This window comes from Heterocephalus glaber, unplaced genomic scaffold (assembly GCF_053883595.1).
Source record: "Heterocephalus glaber isolate CG9 unplaced genomic scaffold, H.glaber_assembly_v1.0 deba00000621, whole genome shotgun sequence".
NCBI classification, from domain to species: Eukaryota; Metazoa; Chordata; class Mammalia; order Rodentia; family Bathyergidae; genus Heterocephalus; species Heterocephalus glaber.
The window spans coordinates 2,633,110-2,646,390 of NW_028258153.1; the positions used below are offsets into that span (position 1 = coordinate 2,633,110).

General features: G+C 41.9%; 1 protein-coding gene across 2 annotated transcripts in view; it reads right to left on the minus strand.

Moving 5' to 3' along the window:
• Positions 1–1,583: 1,583 nt before the first annotated feature.
• Sgpp2 (sphingosine-1-phosphate phosphatase 2) overlaps positions 1,584–13,281 on the minus strand; it is a 121,441-nt gene continuing 109,743 nt past the window's right edge. For both annotated transcript variants that reach the window (XM_004864477.3, XM_004864475.3), the window contains one exon: positions 1,584–5,264. In XM_004864477.3, coding sequence (XP_004864534.1) covers positions 4,713–5,264 — 552 coding nt within the window. In that variant the 3' untranslated portion in view covers positions 1,584–4,712. The remainder of the gene's footprint in view (positions 5,265–13,281) is intronic.

A 13,281-nucleotide genomic window follows, 5' to 3' on the forward strand; every position in this document is an offset into this window, starting at 1 on the left:
ATTTAAAAAAAAATTTTTGAGATAGGGTCTCCCTTTGTAGTTCAGGCTGGCCCTGCACTCACTATATAGCCCAGGCTGGCCTTGAACTTGCTGCAGTCCTCCTGCCTCAGCCTCCTGAGTGCTGGGATTACAGGCCAGTATGGTTTTTAAAAGCTTTTTAAAAAGAAAAGCAGCTTTGAGGAAAACAACTATTAAGAGGTCAGTGTATACTCCAATTCCACTTGGTTTTATGTAGCTTCTTACTACAGAATCAGGAATTCACTCAGAGAGAGAGAGAGAGAGAGAGAGAGAGAGAGAGAGAGAGAGAGAGAGAGAGAGCACATTTAGGGAACTCCAGAAGAGCCAGGATCATGATAAGGTATTTTACAAATGAAGTTGCACAGGACTAGTTCAAGGAACTGAGTAAGGAGAAGACCCAGGAGGACACGGGGCAAGTTCCCAGCTGCTGGTCATCTTCACACAGGACAGAACCAGGGGCCGTGGGCATGAAGTTGTGAGTGAGCAGTTCAGAGATGAGAAGGGGAAGATGCCTGAGGCAGACTGGGAAATACACAGATGAGGGGTGACGGAAGAGTGTGTGAAACGACCCTGGATGTTCCCTCCTCTGGAAGGGGCTCCTTACACTTCCTTCCTGTCCTTGTGGCTTGGTTTTGCAGCACCCAAGCCCCTTGCACATCCTTCACTCCACTGCACTCATGCTCTTATGCTGACACAGTGCAGAGAAGCAGGTTTGGTTTGAGTTTTTCCTATAAGACCTGGCAATGTTCGGAGAAGCGCTTCTGACCAGGGACAACCCCATCTGTTTAAGCTTGGCTCATGCTGTACTTCTACAGAGTCATCTTTGAGTTGCTACAGCCCGTAAGCTGGAATTAATTTCCCCCTCCTCCCAGATCCCATGGTGTAGTTATCTTTTTCCTACAGCCTTAACATTTCAGATCTTGCATTGCAATTCTGTGACCTTGTGTCTTCTTCTCTCCTGGGAAAACTCCAGGACATCCCATCCCCACGGTGCCCATCATATTAGGTAATAAATACAAGGAACTTCCTGCTCAAAGTATAAATCGAGTGCTAGACTTGTCCTTGCGAATAAGAGAGTCAACTTCTTGTACCATGTCAAACAGCAAATCCAGGGCACAGCATATTGTTGCAGCGATGTGAATTTGAGTTAGGGTAGTGTTCTCTCAGTTCAGCAGGGAGTATACTCACCTATGCTCTATTTATTTATTTATTTATTTATTTAGGTACTGGGGATTGAAATCAGGACCTTGCACCTGTGGGGCAGGTGCGGCACCACTGAACTAAATCCCCGGCCCATAAAAGGACACTCTTTAGTATCAAGTAGTTGGGAACTTGAGCATGTCGCTGTACCACTGATTTCCAATTTATCATGCCTGTGTTATTGTGAAGTTCACCAGCATATGCATGTGATCGAATTATAACAACAACCAAGAATTTATAGCTTGCCACTTATTTTGGTTCCCTCTCTCCAAGTCCAGTCCAATGAAAGAGCAAAGATCTAGGTGAAGAAAACAAATCAAGGACACAGAATGGTGATTTTCAAAGCATTCAATAAGAAATCATACTCAAACAAAAAATGATTTTATTTTTAAAAGAATAAATTTACATACAGTACATAAGCAGGACAGCTGAAGGCTTCCAAAATAGAAAGCAAGAACATATGGTTCTAAAACACCACATGCATTGATTACATTCGGGAAGCTTAAATTGTCTGGGCAAGAAAATTTCACGTTTCAGTGAACCACTGGGCAGGTTGTGCAGTGATTTCAGCCACTGCCGTTTAAGAGTTTGGAGGTCAAGGATCTTGTCTGTATGGGCCCCCTGCCCCACCCCGTGTATTCTGTTCTGGTGCAGTTCTGAGAAAAACTGGCAAGAAATGACAGCTGTTCAGGATGAAGGAGACAGGATAGGCATGTTGGCCCACATTCAGTAATGGGTTTGGGGAAGATGGGGACAGGAAAAGGGTATCATTCTGCCTGGCTCTTGGACGGGACACTAATCCTGAGGGCCTTGGTGTCAAAGTTGGCCAGGCCACAGAATTCAGGCTTATAGAAGGGTCACATTGTGGTAAGCTTGACCTTTCAATTCTTAATCTCCAAGACTCCAGACCAAGAGAGGCTTTGGACCAAGACTGGAGCCATACCAGCAGGGGGCGGTCTTTCATCAGAGAGAAAACCAGAGTTTTTGAAAGGAGACTCACTCTGAAGGGACATGCGGAGGTGTGAGTGCATCCAAGTGCATGCGATTGATTGAGTGAGGTGCTCTGTGGGGATGCATGGAAGAGGGTGAGCAAAAGCAAATTTGGATCCAGTAATAACATTGCACTCAGCTTCTGCCCAATTCTAGGCCACAGAACAGGCGTACTCAAAAAAGAAGTGTGGCTGTTTTTCCCTTGATGCCGGGGATAAAACCCAAGGTCATTTATATACTACGCAAGCACTTTAGCACGGAGCTACACCCCCAGCCTTTTGCAAAAATGTTTAGTTTGAAGAGGGTCCCCTTAGGTTGCCCAGGCTGGACTTGAACTTGTGATCCTCCTGCCTCAGCTTCCCGAGTAGCTCGAATCACAGGCGTGTGCCAACCACCATCTTTGGCTACAAATATATTCTTTTCATTCTCCTATTTCTGTTCTCAGGTACTGTAAGAAGTGATCAATCATGACAAATCCTTTGGCCATTCTTTAATGTTCTGTGACTAAAATAGTCATCCTCAGTGCAAATTTGGTAAATACAGCTGTAAGTACACCCAGATGGCTGATCACATTTTCTATTACGGGGTCTTCAAAGGGACAACTGTAAAAATTTTGTATGGATTGCCACACCCAGTGCTGTGACAGTGGTTCTAGCACCTCTTTTTCAAAGATACAAGTGGGGGAAGCTGGTCCCTTTGTCACTTGGCTTCAGACAAGTCGACTAAAATCATTCTGTGTAAATAGTATCCAGTGTAGCCAACTCGGGTTTGGCAGCTGCAGAGGGGAAAGTGTCCCATCCAGCCAGCAACCCCTGCACTGAAGAGGCCAGAGTGCCTGTAAGCTGGCCTGGCTCCTCTCGATCATGGCACTGCCCATTCTGGGCAGTTTAATGCAAAAACAAAAAACAAAAACTCAAATGCTGAGTCACTTTGATCCCTGCCTAACTATGATAAATGTGAGAAGGGTTTTAAGAAAAATGGGGATGTTCTGCTAAAAATTATGCTTCTTGGGAAACTGGAGCACTAAGTCACATACCGGAAATCATCCCAACAGTAAGGCCATGGAGATGATTTGAAATCAGAGGGGAAATGTGGTTTTTGGTTTAAATGCAGGACCCAAAGGCTCAGAACTCAGGTTAAGGAGGCTGATTTTTCCCAAATGTGCACGTAGTGATGAAGTGTTAGAAGCATGAAAAATTGGCTTTGGAGGTTGGGACACTCTTCCTTGGAAGATACTTTGTTAACTACATATTTAAGGTAACTTGTCAGAAAGTTGTTGATAGCTATTTCTCATTTTTAAGAACTAAGTGGGGTCCTGGGAAGGAACCGGCAGGTGTGTGCAGGATGATCACCCCCCCACCCCATGTCTAAGGGGGACTACACTAGGTTTAATGGGTGTTGTTTCCTTTGGTTGGCTTGTTTTCCCAAGACAACTTTCTAAGACAAGCTTTCCCAAGTTGTTTTTGCATTAATGATCCTTAAAGTTGTCATGAGATAAGAGGTGGGAAAGCAGAGAAGGAGCCCCTCAGACTACCTAGTAGAGGAGAAAACAGAATTAATAGAAGATAATTGAAACATGGAGACTGTCAGAGAGGCCTTGCAGGGACCAGGCAATGTCAGGGCGGCCTATCGCCTCTTGGTCAGGACCCCAAAGGATTAAGTGCGTCCATGCTCCTGTTGATCCATTTCACAGATGCCAGTTGCAAGGTCACATGAAAGCCTAAATGACTGAAGACCTTGAAGGCCAAAGTGGGAGAGAACAGGAGTCTCAGGTGCATCCACCAGTGTCGAGGTGGCAGTAGCCAATCTCTCCGTGGGTCAGAAGGCCATGGGAATAGAACTGGGGATCCTGCAAAATGTGTGACCAAGGAAGAGTAGCTCCATTTCAACATGAACTCCTGATGGAGAGGAGGGCTAGGAAAACAGGCTTCCCACATGGTCTCACAGCTCTGCCCCTGCCGTTGTCCCCTCACAGGAAGCTTTCTTCCAAGTGGTCTTACCACCCGACAGGCATGGTCTAATTTCATCATGACACAAGGAAGTCACCCTGTCCAAAGAATGCAGCGCTATATGGTGCCACCCTCTCTCCTATACTAAAGCTGTAATTTTGGAAATGAGACTCAGAGCTGGGCAAAGTGATGACTAAACCGATATTCTACCTCCACCTTACCCCGTCTCTGTTGGCTCACCAGAGCCCAATGAGATAACTGCCATTCTAGAGTCAGGCCACACTTCCTATGCACCCAGGACTAGTCCAAAGTCCATGTAACAGAAAGAGAAGGGTGCCCTTAAAGAACTTGGGGTGGGTTTCAGCCTGGCTTCAACTATAGTGCAATGGCTACAGACTAATGGCAGCATTAGTTGCACAGCAGCATCACCTATATGATTTCAACAACACAGAAGTATGACTTAAGTTTTTGTTTAAAGAAAAATGAGTGGTCGGTATCGCACACCCAACAGCTTCCTTGGCTCTCATCCAGTAGGTGGTTTCCAACTACTGAGGCTCAGAGTAATCCCAAAAACTTGTGTAGCATCGGCACAAAGGTTGTAGCACAGATGCCAACAGATGTGTAAGTGACAAACTTGTAAGGTACTTCAATCTCCAGTCTCTGCCTGGCCTCCTTGTTCCTGGTGACCACCTTGAACCATGAGAACAATACTTGCAGCGAAAGGCTTTGTACAAGTTGACGAACCAAGAGGATCAACACAATTCCCACTGTAAATTTGGTCAGACCCAAAACCAACCTGTCAGTGGAGAGGGGCAGGATATTCTGAATTACAGGGAGAGGTTCAGTGGGCTCGGATATGATATGGAAGAAGTGGTTGATCCAGAACCCTACGATCATTCCCGTCCCAGCAGCCATAATGGTAGTGGTATCGGCCCTGGTTGGGCTGTAGCATTCAGACACCGGGTAATTGTAACACAAGATAAAAGGCACAATGATGATCCACACAAGGAAGAGAGGGCTGGCCGAGTCCAGGCAGTCGATGTGGGTCCAGGCAGGGTAGGTGAGAACAATGAGGAGCGCAGTGATCAGGACACCACCCAGCACATCCTGCAGGGACAGAAGAGAAAAGTGGGAGCCAATGAGGGCTTCCTTGTTTCCATCTATTACTCTGAGTCAAATATGGTGAATTTGATATTTGAAATAAACTGCTGCTTTGTTTTATTTTACAGGATGAGTTCAAAGAAAGTGTAGCTTTGCAAAATTTTGAAATTGCAAATAAAAACTACACATAGTAAAAGCATGCTATTCATGTTACATATTTTCTTCCAGTTTTGCCTCTATTTTCAAATAAATGTCTGTATTTTTTAATGAATGGCTATAATCGCATGGTTCTTCATTTTTGTTTATTACATAGATCTTATAAGTATGTCAATACTCACTTCACAAGTCTTGTCATAGTCTTTATAGAGGCAGCTCTGACCTTTTAGGGCAGGTGGGGTTGGGGCTTCAGGCTGGCTGGAGGGGGGTTAGCTTGAGGGAGAAGCACATAAACCAGCAAGCACAGCATTGCTCCTTAGAGGATATGGAATAAGATGTGTGGGTGATGTGTAATACGCAGGGTGGCTTGAGAAGTCACTTTGGATGTATTCGGACCCAAACTCTACCTTGCCAGGTTTGCCACTCTGTCTTCGGGATTAGGATTTCAAACACTGTACATACCCTTGCTTCCCCCCCACCTCTTGCTGAGCTAGGGATTGAACTCGGAGCCTTGTGCATGCTGGGCAAGTGCTCTACCACTGACCCATATTCCCAGCCAGACAGTGTCCATAGTGTCATTAAGTAGATGCACCGTTCTTCAGAACATTTTAGAGTGTGTTTTTCTTTCTTCCTTTTCCTCCCTTGTTCACTGCTTAAAATATTTTCAACTCCTCAGTGTCATGCATCTTCTTCCTTTAGCTTTCTCATTGTAAAATTTATTATAAGATAAAGTCCTTATGCCATTAATAGACTAATACAGTTAAATCAGAGAATGAAGAGCTTGCTATAGTTGTGTTACTGAGCTCCATGTGGATTATTTTGAAAGTTTACAACTGAAACATTTAAAACATGTTCCCCAGTGCTTTAGAAAATCTGGAAAATACCAAAAACTAATAGACATGCATTGTAGAAAATCTGGGAAACTCTGAGAAGTATAAGAAGAAACATAGATCCATAGTTCCAGTACTTAGAGTAAAAAATGCTGGCTATATTTTGGCATAGTTTCTTCAATTCTCTTTCTCTCTCTCCCTCTCTCTGTCTCTCTCCATATATATATATATATATATATATATATATATATATATATGTGTGTGTGTGTGTATATATATATGTGTGTATATATATATTAGTATATATACTAATTAATATATATACTAATTTATATCTATATATGTATTTTAAGACTTAGTCTTTTTTCCTAATAACTTCATTCATCATTTCTTTTGCCTAGGTCTAATATAATGACATTTGACTTGGGTAAACAATAAAGAGAATTGGATCTTAGAAATAATCATCAAGACTGAAGCAAATTTCAAAGCTTAGTGGGCATCCACCCATTCTTCCAATAATCATGTGTGAGTGCCTGCTGTATGCCAGACAGAGTGCTACAGGATCCAATGTGAATTAAGTAAATATAATCCTCACCCATAGAGTAACAGATGGTTACTCTCATGTAAAAGGGAAAGAGGCCACAGTATAGATCTTGTTGGTCCATTGAGATTAGAGAACTTGTGAACACAGGCGGGAGGCACTTTACATAGAGACCGGAAGTCCAATCCACTTCATAAGCACTGTATCCTGGTAACAATGGGAAGCTCTCAGTGGGTAACAACATGGCTAGTTTCACTTGTAAATGATCATTCTGACTGCAGGGAGGAGAATGGATGGAAGATGAGTGAGAATTGATGAGGGAGACTGCCTGCCTCTTAGAGGAAGTCCTCTGCCTCCTCACATCCTCTGTGAAGCAGCTGGGGCTTCGCCACCTTTTACTTCGGCCCTCATTCTTCTCATGACTTAGACACTTGGCCTTCACAGTCTCCGTAGTCTCCCTTCCTGTGGTTCCTTCTTTTGATGTATGAATTTGCATTGATGTTGCCTCAATTTTGGAAAAAGGCAAAATTTTTTTCTTTAAAGCTTCCTGGTCACTAAAATAAAGCCCAATTCTTTGAATTTTCCACGTTACCTCCAGTTTCTCAACTTGACACACAGCTTTTGTCTAAGTTCCTACAATTAGAGGATACATCACCTTCAGTGGCCATTTTCTATGTACTTCTTGGTTATTTCTTCAGCATCTATGTCTTCCACTCAATATTTTCCTGTGGGTATCCATGAGGTTCATGAGGTTCTGGAAAACTGTGGTGTTGGAGCACATGACCTGGCTAGGCCAATCAATGTACTTTATCTTACAGTCACAGTGAATAGTGCTGGGTGGTCATGTGACCTAGCTGGTCCAATCAGAATGAATTGTATGGCTTTTATTTAGAATTCTCAAGGAGCAATTTTCTCTTCCTCTGAACACTGTGTCCGTGGACTTAAATCCTTTACTTAGCAGACCTTTGACATTTAGCTTTTATACATCTTATCCTGTTCCATCCTGGTTCTTCTTGACCTCCATCCTGGTTCTTCCAAGACCTTGAAAAAGTCTCCCTTTTGGTTTCTTCCTTTGGCTCTTGTTCTTTTTACATTTTAAACATGGGCATGCCCATAGATTCTGTTGTCCAGCCCTGTGTGTTTTCTCTCTGGAAGACTCTGCAGGCCCATGGCTTCATCTCTCCATTCTCCATCTATGTGTGACTCTCTCATCTATGTATTTGGGTATCTCTCTGAACTCTAGTTCTACATAATTTTTATTTGAATACTACCTATCTGCTCTACAAGCTAACTTTTCTAAAATAAAAATCACAAGCAAATTCCTTCCCCCAAACAATAAAGGAAATTAATTTATAGAAAAGGAAATATAAATGTCTAAAATATTTAAAAATAACCCTACATACACCTTGTCATGAAATGCAAAACAAACTATATAGAGGAACTTAAAACTTGTGTTTCCATAAAAACTGTACATGTATGTTTCTATTAATAGAAATTCTATTAATAATCATCCCAAACTGAAAACAACTCCAATGCCATTCAGTGGGTGAATGAGTAAATAAGGTATGGTACATTTATGCAATGGAACAGTTCTCAGTAATAAAAAGCAACTAATTATGCTGAGTGGAAAAAGCCAAGCTCCAAGGACTAACACTGTACAGTTCTATGTATATGACCTTCTCTAAAAGACAACAGCACAGGGGTAGAGAATTGACCCATGATTGAGAGTATTGGGGGCTGAAGTGAGACTGCAAAGGGATGGCATGAGGCAGGGCCACTTGGTTGTTGTTGTTTGTGGCACTGGGGATTGAACCCAGGGCCTTTGCACTGAGCCACATTTCCAGTCCCCCCTTCCTAAGATAGGATCTCACTTGTGATCCTCCTGCCTCATCCCCCCATGGGTTATGTGCCACCATGCTCAGCTGTGAGGAATTGTTAGGTGATGCAACTATTCTGTACTGCAGTGGTGATTACAAACTGTACATGTGACAATTAATAGAGCTTTATGCCAAAAGTAAAGTCCATTTGACTGCTAATCAAAAATAAAATTAAAACCTGGCCCCATGGCACATTTCCATAGTCCCAGTTACTTGGGAGGCTGCGGTGAGAGGATCACTGGAGCCTGGGGGTTTGAATCCAGCCTGGGCAACATAGTGAGAGCTCATGAAAACAAAGAATCAACCAATCAATTAATTAAACACACATTTCTAACAAACATGAAAATTTAAGACTTGGTGGTCTCTTTTGTCACCACTGAATAATTGAATAACATTGTTGAGTATTGGGCTGGGGATTTAGTGCAGTGGTTCCGGCGCCTGCCTTGCAAGCGCAGGGTCCTGAGTTTGATCCCCGGTACCAGAAAAAAAGAAAAACAAAAACATTGTTGAATACTGGCTGTGGTTATGTCAGTAGGCTCTGGGCAGGTACAGAGTGTTCCAACATGCCCACTCCTGCCTACAACTTCCCACACAGACTTTGCTGAGAAGCTACTCACTCACCCTGCTGACAAAAATTTTGAAGTTTTACACATTAATGAATCTGTATGTTCATTAATCGCATGTATTCAAAGTAGTGCATACTTTATGGGGTGAAACCAGTAGCTTTAAAAATTGCATGTTTATTTATCCTTTGATTCAGCAGTCTCACTCTGGGACTTGACCTAGAGATATGCCGTATGATCAAAATGTACGCTGAATATTTAAAGTTTTAAAAAATTTATTATAGTAAAAAATATATTTCTATTGATCCCCCTCCAAATACTTCCCCTTGGGCTGGGGATTTAGCTCAGTAGTTCTGCCGCCTGTCTTGCAAGTGCAAGGGCCTGAGTTCAATCCCTAGTACCAAAACAAACACAAAAAATCCCCAAAAACTTCCCCTCACTTTGAACACACTTATCTCATTGTTCTTGCCACTTTCTGAAGCAAGTCTGGAAGTCCTCTTTCCTGAGCGTCTTTAGTTGTGCTGTCATGGCAGCCTCAAAGTCCTGAATTGACTTAAAACAATGACCTTTCATGGTTGTTTTGACTTTGGGGAAGAGCAGAAGTCACATGGTGCCAGATCTGGGGAATACCTGGATGAGGACACACTGTAAAGTTTTTACAAGCCTGCCTTTCTGCTGGATGGCCCTCAGCAGCAGCAGCATTCACTGCATTTTGGCTAATTAAAGTATTCACACTTCATAGAGACACCCAGGAAAGAGGACTTGCAGAACTGCTTCACGAAGTGGCAAGAACAATAGGGAAAGTGTGTTCAAGGTGAAGGAGAGTATTAGGACAGAGATTAATAGCGATGTATCTTCTATTGTAATAAATATCTTAAAATTTTAAGCATTCATCATGTTTTCTGACTGCTCCTTGTAGAACAGCAGGTGTAGATAGGATCAGAGTGGTTCGTGAGCACATATGAGATTCACATGGAAAATTCTGGAAATATTTTGTGGAGGAATTTCTATCTGGATGGGAGTAAAATAGAGTTCTGCAGATGTTAAGAGAATTCATTGCATATATTTCTGACAATGGCATCCCAGTCTTACTGGCCACAGAAGCTTGGTCTTCACAGTGACATGCGATTGCTCCTGTCTCTAAACCCCAACCACCAGTCGCTGTGTCCCACAGACTCCTCTTTCATTCTCAAGCTCTCTCCATCTGCCATCACTCTGGATGCTCACTTTGCCTGCCAGGGTCCAGACCCACATTTCACTCCTGCCTGCTATTCACCTGCCCCAAAGCTTTCACTGACCATCTCCCCGATAGCAAATGTTCTCGGACTTTAGCGTTCATTGGAATCACCCTGAAAAACTGTAGAAATATGGACTCAGTGTTCTGCCCTTGATTTTGATCCAAAATGTGGCCCAGGAGTGTGCATTTTAACACCTAAGGGTAATTCAGATGGAGCAAGTCTGTGTATAAACCCAGCACTGCTAGCCTACAGGTTGATGCAGTTTTCAACGGTAAGGGCTTAATTAACCTGTATTTGAGGATTTTCTCACACAGCTTTTCTATTTGAACTTTCCACTCCACTCAAATAGATCTACTTGTTTTCCCAAACATGACTCCTATGATTTCATCATCATCATCATTATCATCATCATTGTCACCCTTTTGCATTGTTTTAAGTACGGTACAATTTAACCATCTCTGCCTGTCACATTCATTTCAGTTCCTCTCTAAGGCTCTGCTCAAAAGCTACATCTTTCTAAAACATCTTCACATATCTCTACAGTTGGAAATAACTCTCTTTCTCCCTCCCCATCTCCCTGAACTGAGTGTGAAGATGTTCAGTATCATTCAAAAAGACCTTCCCTTATTTTGCCTTTGCAGTTATGTGCATAAGTTCCTCTGAGTTGATTATAATCTGATTCTGATTGTCGAGCCAGGATTTGTACATCTTTGCATTCTTCCTCAAGTCTCTTAGTCTGGTGTCTGACATGTAGCAGGCATTCAGTTACATTGATTGAGAAAATGTAATACAGGTACCCTTCTCTTACCTGGAATACCTATGACATTTAGTGCCCATTGTTTCAATGTAGAAATAAAAATTTTCCCTCCTTCCCTCTGTCTTCCTTTGTAATTGCAGTTACCAAATCTCCTGACATCTGGTTGGAATATTCTTTATAAGCTAATTTTGTTCATCTTCAATCCATCAGGAGACCAGACTATTTTTGTCTACAGCATTTAAGCCCCAACCTTTGAGGCAAAAAATAATTTTAATCAACATCAGTGTTGGTGTAGATTTATTTCCCTTCCAACCACATACTTGGATTTTCAGCCATAAAAGGTGATATTTCTATAAAAATGATTTAGTTATTTCTGCAAGGAAAATACTTAAAGCATAGCTAGTGAGATTTCTAACTTGGGGGCTCTAAATTTCTTATTATAAAATTTTTCTAAAAATCTAAATATAAGGATCGTAAATGTTAAAAAATTTGGTGGTTTTTTTTTTGTTTTTGGGGGGTTTTTGGGGGGTACCAGGGATCAAACTTGGGTCCTTGTGCTTGCAAGTCAGGCAGCGGAAACACAGACCTAAATCCCTGGCCCCTAAAAATTTGAAAACAATTTTTTATGATAGTTTTTTTTTAAGCTCCTAAATTCACAGAAACTATAAAAACTCATAGTGTACATCTTTAAACTGAATCTGCTGTTTGGATTTTTGCAAATCCAGCTCCTTTGGAGCTGCCCCATGTCTGGCACAGTACGTTGGGTCAGGGGAAATAGTTCTCAATTGTATAGATTAGTGACAGTGGGCTGGAGGCAGATGACATCACAACAGGATAAAAGGCAAAGTGGGAGGAGGTCATCAGTGTGAGGATGTTACCCAGCACAGGTGGATTCCAGGGGTGGAGAGCAGAGAAGAGAGGGAGAGGAGACTGTACATGGCTTACGGGAAGAGATGAAATACAGAGGAAAAAAAGATAAAGAAAGGGTAAAAGATCATGATGAGAAAACTATGGCAAGGAAAAGACCTGGGGCAAAAGTGGCAGAATAAATATCCTTTATTCTACCTACCAACAAAGGAAAACATATCTAAAATACCTTGCTGCAGAAGATAATTAAAATACAAAGTATACTGAGATCCAATATTTCCACTCCTAGGAATTGATTCTAAGAAAATAATCAGAAGATAATAAACTGCTCCCAAAGGTTTCCCTATAGAGATGATCCTTGGGTTATTTCAACTTGCACCAATTAAGTCCCAAGAGGAGCACATGCACCTTTACATAAAAATCAGAGGACACAAGGAAGCAAAAGCAGCATAAAAATGGAACATGCATCATATAATAGAGAACCTGGAAAGGGGTCAGTCAAGTCATCAAGCCGCTAACAGCAAGAATGACATAAAATGCATACTGTTTTCTTATTTAATATTGTAGCAGGAACATTTTCCACTTGAAATGATATATTTCTAGCCAACCATGGTAGCCCGATCTGTAATCCTAGTTACCTGGGAGGCTGAGTCAGGAAGATCACAAGCTTGAGCCCAGCCTGACCCCAGCTCAGTGAGATTCTGTCCCAAAATCAAACTGTAAAAAGGCTAGGGATGTAGCTCAGCAGCAGAGTGCTTGCTTAGCATCTGTGAGGCTCTGGTGCAATCTCCAATCCTGGGGGGAAAAGTCTACAACCTCATTTTATTTTATTTTTTTCCCAGTACTGGGCATTGAACTCAGGACCTTGCGCTTGCAAGGCAGGTGTGGCACCACTGAGCTAAATTCCTAGCTCCTCCTTTTATTATCATTTGATGGCTTCAAAGTAACCATAAATGAGATGTAGCAAGTAGAATATAAAGACTGATCCTAATTTTATATAAATATGTACTTGTCTGTGTGGCTAAAATATCAGAAGGAAATAATAAGATTAAAAGATTTTTTAATGCTGAGATAATACAGGTGATTATCTTCTCTATGCTAAGAAGTATTTTCCAAATTTTCTACAGTCAATGCTTACTATTTTTGTTATAATAAAAATGGAATCAGGGGCAAAAAATCAAAATATTAAAGCCA